The sequence below is a fragment of the Dreissena polymorpha genome, chromosome 10 (assembly GCF_020536995.1).
Source record: "Dreissena polymorpha isolate Duluth1 chromosome 10, UMN_Dpol_1.0, whole genome shotgun sequence".
Lineage (NCBI taxonomy): Eukaryota > Metazoa > Mollusca > Bivalvia > Myida > Dreissenidae > Dreissena > Dreissena polymorpha.
In genome coordinates, this window is record NC_068364.1 from 29556212 (window position 1) to 29565959 (window position 9748).

At 36.2% G+C, this 9748-nt stretch overlaps 3 protein-coding genes across 5 annotated transcripts in view; 1 reads left to right on the top strand and 2 right to left on the bottom strand.

Annotated features, from left to right (window-relative positions):
- LOC127847778 (putative methyltransferase C9orf114) overlaps positions 1-8727 on the bottom strand; it is a 28516-nt gene extending 19789 nt beyond the window's left edge. The window contains exon 1 of the mRNA XM_052379916.1: positions 8596-8727. Coding sequence (XP_052235876.1) covers positions 8596-8643 — 48 coding nt within the window. The 5' untranslated portion in view covers positions 8644-8727. The remainder of the gene's footprint in view (positions 1-8595) is intronic.
- On the top strand, positions 20-4022 carry LOC127847777 (uncharacterized). The gene is made up of 2 exons (XM_052379914.1): positions 20-167; positions 846-4022. The coding sequence occupies exon 2, from the start codon at positions 846-848 to the stop codon at positions 2376-2378; it is 1533 nt and encodes a 510-aa protein (XP_052235874.1). The 5' UTR covers positions 20-167; the 3' UTR covers positions 2379-4022.
- Positions 4420-8533, bottom strand: LOC127847776 (uncharacterized). 3 transcript variants are annotated; one of them, XM_052379912.1, is made up of 3 exons: positions 8363-8533; positions 7499-7738; positions 4420-6735 (listed from the first exon to the last, which is right to left on the bottom strand). In XM_052379912.1, exons 2-3 carry the CDS (start codon positions 7728-7730, stop codon positions 5270-5272), a joined length of 1698 nt encoding a protein of 565 aa, XP_052235872.1. In that variant the 5' UTR covers positions 7731-7738; positions 8363-8533; the 3' UTR covers positions 4420-5269. The 3 variants fall into 3 exon arrangements, 2 of the variants coding, with proteins under 2 accessions (XP_052235872.1, XP_052235873.1); XR_008034166.1 differs by lacking the exon at positions 4420-6735 and adding an exon at positions 6815-7276; XM_052379913.1 differs by lacking the exon at positions 8363-8533 and having other exon boundaries at positions 7499-8330.
- Positions 8728-9748: the final 1021 nt, after the last annotated feature.

Below are 9748 nucleotides of genomic sequence, written 5' to 3' on the forward strand. Positions count from 1 at the left end.
TTCGCGACTTTCCAGTTTAGCGCCCCTAGCGGTCAGCAGGTGATTTCAAAACAAAGATGGCTGCCTATGGGGTCATGACCCATATGATATGAAAGCATTGAAAATCGATAAATATACATTAAATTCATAACGTAAACATAATCAAAGGAGAAACAAACACAACAAAGGTAAATATATTTGTTTCTGCAGTTTTTTCTTAATGCCAGCTGATAATATCAAGTCCTTACATCAAAATTGACGTGCGCTGTGTTGAAAAGACTTGGTGGGGTAATGTAAACACATTGATATCTACGTACATTGAAATGAGGTAGATTTAGGCTGAAAATAGCGTCCAAATAAAATGTTATATGTAAAAATATTAATATTAAATAAATGTGAATCCTCATTGATAGATGACAATCATTTTTAAATGAAATTCCAGTATCGACTATCATATGTGAACAGTATGTCATAAATGCATTCTTTGACTTTATTAAAATCAGGGAAACACTAAAACATGTAAAGTCTGTGTGGTCGTCTGAATATAAAACGCTTCGTGTTGAGTATTGAATACTGCTTAAGCCGGTGCTAGTGGTAAGAGATGTTTAACCTTCTATTGCCTCCCTCTCATGAATGGATATGATAAAACTGAGTCGCAAATTTTTTACTTTCATTTTTGGTTTGGTTGCTCTCAAAGGATAAGCATTTCCAGATTTTTTTTTAAAATTTTTTTTTTCCATTTATGATAGGCCCCAAAAAATAAATTGATTGTTTCCGCTTTCCAGACCAACCGAATTTTTTTCTCCGGGCCCTTAAGTTTAACATTGAAAATGGCAATAACAGTGTCTGTTATGTTTATTTTTCAGATGCCTCATCATTGCTGTGTGCCGTTGTGTACTAGTGACTCTAGAGTGAAATCCTCGCAGAATCTTTCTTTCCATTCATTTCCCAAGGATGAAAGTTTGAAACAGAAATGGGTAAAGAACATTCGAAGAGACATTGGAAAGAACTTTAATTTGAACAAGCATACAAGGATATGTTCAGCTCATTTTGAGGGAACTTGTTATGAAGTGGCTGTGCCAGGACAAGTGCGTAGAAGGTTGAAAAAAGACGCTCTGCCCACAATATTTTCATGGGTCACGCCAAAAATTCCACGTAGAAAGCTATTCAGGGACAAAACACCTAAGACGCTGAAAGTGACAGAAAGTGGTCAAAGGTGTGTCTCTGGCAGTTCATTCATGATAGATCATTCATACTCTGGACCAAGTGACAATATGGACTATGTCATTGATGACTGTGACATACAGGATGTTTCTCCTTCGCCAGATACCTTGAACACTAGTAAGCAATCTTCATCTACAGATGACAGCCTTCAAGACATTGAAGCAGACCCTTCACCACACAAAGAGGACCTCTTCAAGCAGCACAAAGCCCTGCTGCATGCAAGATCTAAAGAAAAGTTTACGATTGTGCGGTTCTGTTCTTCTGATAGTGACATCAGATATTACACTGGCTTCCCTTCATACACAGCTATGTGTGCTTTCTTTCACTTCCTTCAGCCTGAATGTAACTTTTTGTACTATGTTGGTTCGGAAAATACTTCTCAAGGTAAAGCGTATGAGTTTGTGTCGAAGAGGGGGCCATCCAGATCTCTGTCTCCCCTAGAGGAACTTTTTCTCACATTGGTCCGCCTTCGAAAAGGTCTTCCAGAGAAAGTAATTGCAGACTTGTATAACTTATCTGAAGGACACATTTCGAAGATTGTGAATACCTGGATTCTTTTCCTGTTTGACAGGTTAAGGTGCCTACCGATTTGGCCGTCCCACGAACAGGTGCGAAAAACAATGCCCATTTCATTCCGGACTGATTACCCTGACACACGAGTCATTATTGACTGTACAGAGATATTCATTGAACAGCCGTCAGCATCAGTGTGCCAAAGGGAAACATTTAGCTCCTATAAACACCATAACACTGCCAAAGGACTCGTGGGTATAGCACCCAGTGGCCAAATTACTTTCATCTCAAGTTTATATGCGGGTAGATGCAGTGACAAAAAAATTGTAAGGCACTGTGGCTTATACGATATTCTGGAGGAGGGAGATTCAGTCATGGCCGACAAAGGTTTTGATATTGAAGAGGATTTGAAGGAGAGAAACCTATCGTTAACAATCCCCCCGTTTCTTGAGAACCAGGCTCAGTTCACCTCCCAACAGCTTGCGGCGACAAGGAACATAGCCGCAGTACGAGTGCATGTGGAACGAGCAATAAGAAAGGTGAAAGAATTTGAAATACTCAGACACACAGTCCCAATATCACTTTGCCCAATGTTGGAAAAAATTTGGACGGTTTGTGCTCACTTGGCCAATTTCACTGGTAGCTTATTTAAGAATAAATAAAAAGGTCCTCTTTGTGGTTCTGTCAGAAACCTTGTTTGAACAGTTACAATTTACAATGGCTTTTGTGGCACGCTAGATGGGAAGCCGGCCTTTGTGATTTTGCAGAAACTGAACAAGTGTTATTTCATATGTGTGTTCAGTATTAAATATTGTGTTAAAGTGTAAATATAATTAAAGTAAGATTACTGAAGAAAAAAAACACAATATCATTGAAAATTTAATACAGAAAACTGTGAAAAGTCCTGAATTCATATGTTTATATTTTATTTTAACCCTTTTAGTGCTGGAACCAAACTTTAATGGCCTTTACTTTTTACAGTTTGGATCCTGATCAGATGCCACTAAATGATATTTTGATAGTGTTTTTTGAAAGAAAGTTAAAATGATATTTTTAGAAATTCAGCAGATAGTTAAAATTATATTTTTAGAAATTCAGCAGACGACATATTTCCCAGCATTTACAGTGTTAACCATTTGGACACGACTGTCAGATTAATGTGAAATATCAAGAAATGATTTCCATAATTTTTATTTTTGTCAGCATGCAAACCTGAAATTTCCCTGAAAATTGGCTCCTAATATGGATATGAACTAAATACTTAGTTAATGCACCTTGAATCACTTTCAATTTCATACATGTATAAAATAACATAGTCCATGATGGAACTAGAATCAGGATTTTTCAAATAATTATTGACTCTATAGTGATATATCTTATAATAGAGTTATAAAACATACATGTCTGGTCCTCTATTTCATATTCTACTGCATTTGATATATTATCCTATTTATAGGCTATAAGACTGATTTGGAAAATACACAACATAGTTATAATATTAAAATTAAAATGTTGCCTAAACCCTTACTGCATAAGAACCTGTAAAAAATTTTAGTGACTTATTGATCTGCTGGCAATATTAGATAATGCACACTTAAAACTGCAGGTGGCCACTGTAATCCCAATCAATGCCAATAAACAAGGGGTCATAGATCCCCTAGTGACTGTGTAGACGAGAGTTGATCAGCTGGATATTGCTTAAGGCCATGTGCCATATGAAGGATGTCCCATAATTTATGACACCTTTTTATCCATTGTTGCCAAGGACTTCCCATAGTTACAAAGAATTTTGCAAGATGTTTATATGCAGATTTGTTATTCTGTATCATCTATATAGTGCTGATGAAACACTGAGTGTATGAATGTTTGGTCACATCACTTTTTTTTTAGTCATTATCATTCATCTTTATGGAATAGAAATTAAAGAGTTTAGAATGTCATTTAAGAAATGAAATAATGAATTGTCATAATATTATGAAGTCCAAACTAATGTTTATAATTTGAGATATAAATTAAATTATATATTATAGCTATAGCTCTACTTCAGAAAATACTTGTAATTAAATTTGATACTTAATATTTATATATCTTTTCCTAATGTTTGTGTTAATTTGAGATAGCAACATTTATTACTGCTATTCTTCAGAAGAACCAAAAAAATGACCTTGAATATGAAGATTTATTTTAATCTGCAGACAATTGTTTTTTCCTAATCAATTGTCCTTGTTATTTATTAAAGCTAAACCTCTGTTAAAATATTAGGTCATCTCTTGATTTTGATTATTTATAAATGATGCTTATTTTTAGTGCTTTTATTTGTTGATATATTTAAATAATAATGTTATTCCTCAAATGTGCATAGAACGCTTAATAAAATTTTTACATAGTACATTTGTTGTATATCTAATTGGTTTTTGAAAAGGTCCATGAGCCTTCTCAAACGAGTGCTTGGTGGAATCAATCCTCTCGGTGCAAAAATGAGAAAGCGATCAAGATCCATTTGGTAATGAATGAAGTCATTGAAGTTAAACTTGAAAATTAACTTAGTGTATAGAACTTATCGGAAGCCAAAGATCGTTTGTTTTTCAAATCATATAGAACCTGTAACTGTAGAAATTCAGCAGACACCATTTATACCAGACATTATATCTAAGACGAGAATGGTCACTCTTCATTCATGTTTATCAAAATTAAAAACAGAAGTAAACTTTACACTTTTAATTCATGAATTTCCATATGGAAACATTCAAAATACATATCAACATATTATACAGATTATGAGCAAGCATGAGACAGCAGTTTTTTAACCACATTTACCCTTTCAGTGCGGGAACCGAATTTTGAAGGCCTTTGCAAACAGTTTGGATCCAGATGAGACGCCACAGAACGTGGCGTCTTATCAGGATCCAAACTGTTTGCTATTCTGATAAAATTCTTTGAAAAAAATCGAAGAAAATGCTAATTTTAGAAATTCAGCAGACGACATTTTAGCAGACGGCAAATTTCCCAGCATGCAAAGGGTTAAATTAAGATGACTTGTGAACTAGAACTTTACTAAACTGAAAACACATTTTGTCATGCTGATATATATGCCATTTGTATTCAAACAGTTAAAATACATATGATATAAACATATATTACAGATCTATAAAAGTACATTTTTACAATTTTTATACAAGGCAGTTTTTTTTTAACCACAACATTTCAAACATGCAGTATTATTCCGACTAACTCCACTCAATTAAAGACCATTTTCACTGTAAGGAGAGCTGTGTAATTCCTGACATAGGTAATGAGCCATATCACAGGAAAAGGGACCTTACGGAGATTACGTAAAGTTTGAATATAGTTCAGCCTTTGCTTAAAAGTGCAGTCTGATAGGGATTCAACATCTATTCTTTACTGGATGAATAGCAAACTGGATTCAGAACGGACTGAGATTTTCTATCTGGTTTCAATCTACTTAAGGTACCTTTTCCTGTAACACGACTCAAATAATACACTAATATAAAAGGAATGCATCTAATAACATAGACTGACACTACAGAAAGCATTAAGAAACAAAATGTGGCAGTAACTTGTTGAACCATATGTCTGACAGCTTAGGCAACATGACACTGTTGAAAAAGTGTTGGTCCCTTTCCACACAAACTATCATAATGTCATCAGGGGGAACAAACACAACCAGGTCACATGTTTCGATACCACAAATATTTAACTGTCCTTGAATCTGAAAGTAATAGTCATGCTTTTCATGTAGCTTGACTCTGTCATTGTCTTTTTTCAAATAGAATGATCTATTATTTATCTGTTTCTGGATTGAAGTTTTTCTATCAAACAAACTGTATGGACATTTCACTTCTACCAACTTCATGACCCTATCTTCTGTCAGAACTATTCGGTCAGGACTTGCACCAAGAAATGGAATGTTTGGATTCACTACCAGACCTACAGCACTGTCTGTAACATTTGTCTGTTGTGCATATTTAGCAAACGCAACATTCTCATACATGATCCCATGTTTTACACTGCGACTTGTGAAGTGCACCTTTTTTTGGTCAAATGTTTTACATGGATCAGTTGTTGACTTCATTCTACAAAATGTTCCAAATGTAGAAGATGTTATTCTGTACTCGCGCTCAGAAAACCACTTAGCATTTTTGCTTTGCATCCGTGTTTGTTTTTCAATGTTTTTAGACATCTTAATGTCACAGGTGATAAGTCCTTCATAGAATGTCTTCTCATTTTCGCTGAATTCATGGCAAGTTTTGCTGAAGGTACTGGTTGTTTCTTGTAATCGCTCAAAGAGCATGTCATTCAAGTCACTTGCATCACTTTGGGCTTTTGGTAACACTGGCTCACAGTTGTTGCTCCTTAATGTTTCTATAACTGGCAATTTCAGCCCACCAGTGTCATACAATTTAACAAGTTTTTCAATCTGTGTACTTGACACAGCTTTTGCAAAGTGCGGTACAGGATTGTGATATTTCACTGTAGAACACAATTCTCTCTTTGCCACTTTGAAAGGGTCATGTTTTACAAAGTTAATGTCACTAAACAAAAGTGGTTCGTCAGAAATGGGTTTTCGCACATGCCACATTTGTAATTTATCTGTACAAGTTTGGATGTCTGGAATTTTCTCCACTCCTTGTCTATGGAGGTCAATTATCAAGTACACAATGGCCACAACATGTTTGCACTGTCCATCATTACCAGCAGGACAGGTGCAAGTTGCCCACTTCATGGAGGTACCACCATTTTTCAGACACAAATGGACATGGTAGTCCTTATCCTTCATAGAAGGGACAGCGACACCCTTAAAATATATATATTTTCCGGATTCGGATTTCACGCAACTTAGTTTTGATACTTTGCCTTCTCGAAAAAGGTTGTATCCCTCAATTCTATGTCGTTTTGTCTTGACTTTCTCATCCAAGACCTTCTCGTCGATATCGGTGACATAGAAATCTTGACCCCAGCCGTTCTTTGGAGCAATTCTTCCTTGGAAAGCCAGTAAAGCTGTAATAAATAAATTTAACTAATTAAAGTACTTTGTTCAAGTTAAATGCTTACAGAGACTTTGTATATGTATAAGTTGCTGGTAAATAATTTTGAAGATAGAATCTAAATATTACAGAATTTGGCATCTGCGAAGACTGCTTTTTGAATCTTGAAAAAAACTAGTTACAACTTTTTCATTATTAGTTTTTGCTTGGTATGGCTAATTTGCAAAAGAAGTTGCCAAGTGAATGAAATATGACCAGTGCTACATGAAATCCAACAATGAATGTTTTGATCCACACTGTCTCATCAAGATTCACATTGTCAAAAACATACATAATAATATAGGCTTTCACATAACGAGACTCCTTTAGTCGTTGTACCAATCATCTGAGCGAAAGTGACCAGATTTTGACTTTATAGCTACATGATTTATAATATGTACAACTAATAATACTGCCTGTTTTTTTGGCTTTAAATCATGCAATATACACTGTACAGGAGTATCTGCTTTATCTATACTGAAGCACTAATCCCAATAGGCACATGCATTCCTTGTCTATAATATTAAATTTTATTATAATATAATCTGCGTCACAGGAAAATGGACTTAGCGTGAGTGTTAATAGTTTCGATCCCGATCAGCTTGTGTCTTTAAGTGCAAGCTGATAAGGATCCAAACCGTACACTATTCTGTCAGTACTTCTAAAGATGCTAAGCTAACATTTTAAAACAGATCTATTTCCAAAATATATTTAAACACTTCACAGAAAATGTTTACCTTTGCGAGTCAATGTTGGATTTTCATTCATGATCTCTATACAACCAGGGCAGTTCCATGAAGACAAATAACCAGCCTCGTCTTCATCCATGTCAACACAACGTGGGTGAAACCAACCATCGCAGAAGTCACATTCAACCATCATTTCATTCTCGTCATTCTTCTGTCGGCACAGACAATACAGCTGAACATCTTTAGTAGAGCCGTCCCCGAGCTTACGTTTCTTCGACATTTTAGATCCTGCAAAAAGAATAACAATTTATGCGACTCCACACTCTGGCTCATTTGTTTTCAGACAAATACATACAATACTATTTTTTACTTGACTATGGCTTGTCTTGACAGAGAATCAAATTGGTAACCTTTGGCACTTGATGGGTGAACACTACCTCTGCCATTACACTGGTAATATCATTGTAACACACTGACAGTGACTAATTGCTGTGTGACACTATTATATGTTCTATCTAGATTTTAAACACACATGCAACTTATCAAATACTTTCGGACACTGAAATAGTCCTGTTACAGCATTTACAGTTGCACTGACTCAACCTAAGAGGCTTAGTGGTATTAATGCACTTCATCCTGTGTGTTGATGGGATTACTTTAAAATAATGATTGATTGATTTATGGTGGTAAACATTCATATTATTGTTAAAGTTCACTTATTAAATATTTTTACGCTGTTTCAAACATAAATTTAACACTTCAATGTATTAACTACCGATATGTAATGTATTTACATTACCCCACCCGCTCTTTTCAACACAGCGCACCGATGCCTACCGTCAATTTTGATGATACTAAATAGATGTAATCAGCTGACTATAAAAGAATAATTGAAGAAACAATCATATTTACCTTGTAGATGAGTTTAATTCTTTTTTGATGGTGTTTAGCGAACGACTTTACTGTATATATATCGATTGTCAATGTCTTCATATCATATGGGTTATGACCCCATAGGCAGCCATCTTTGATTTGATATCACCTGCTAACCGCTAGGGGGCGCTAAACTGGAAAGGGGCGAATTTGATGTGTTTTTTTGGTAAGGATACCTGGAGTGTATCAAAATACAAATTTTTGTAACTTACATTTGTTGGTCTTTCTGAATACTTTTTGGCGTACATTGGTGCCTCCATTTCGCAAAAAAATATGTAAACAAACCAAAAATCTGAGAAACACGTTTGTTATTTTTGATCTTGAACAAATAAATGCTTTTACAGAGCGTCTTTTGACAATGATTTATATGATGGAGTGTAGCCAAATTGATTTTAGGTCAAATCGGCCTGGGACGCAACGGACCATATTAATGAAATTGACCAGCAGAGAACACATTCTATACATAGATGATTACGTCACTACGTTATTGTCAGTAAGATAATCATTAACAACAACAACAACAACATCATCATCATCGTCATCATCATCATTCCTATGGCCGTTGGCATGATGGGGTAGGGGAAATGAGGGACGACGACACGGAGAACCTCCGCCAGACTGGTCTGTTGAGGACTACTACAAGTTATTCATCCAATCCTGTCCACTCTTTCATATTTTACATCCAGATTTTCTTCTGACTACCTCGACGGCGACCTTCCTCTAGCGCACCATGAAGCACTCTGGCACAGAGAGTCGTGCCTGGTTAAGTGTCCGAACAAAGTAAGATTTCGTCAAAAAGTGTTGCAGTCATGTTCCGGACATACTGATTGCGTTCCACGTCCCGTGAACCGTACCGTAGGATAGAGACTACATGGGACTTGTAGGGCCTTTACTTGGTGGGGAAGCTGATCGAGCTACTTGTCAATAAACTGATCATTCGTTGCGGTAGCCACGGTAATGTTTATTCAGACTTCACCGGTACTGGTGCCATCCTTGGACAGGATAGCTCCTCATAACTAAAAACTTGTCACTACTTTCAGATTATGCACTTGTGTTTGTCTTGAAGTTCACCATGAACTTTGACTTCACCGTGCTGACCTCCATTCCGTATGTGCAGTCTTTTGGTAAGGTCTTGAAGTTCCTCTCATGTGGTCAATGTCATCAGCAAATCTCAAGTTGGTGATAGAGAGGTGTGGTGGTATTGGAGGGTCTCCTGCATTATCTTCTCGATGAAAAGGTTAACAGGCAGGGAGAGAGCAGACATCCTTGACTGACGCCCACTGATGTTCCGAAGAAGTCTCCCTTCTGTCCATTACGAGGAACTGCGCTGCTGGCGTTTCCGTAGAGTTCTTGCATGACTTGCAC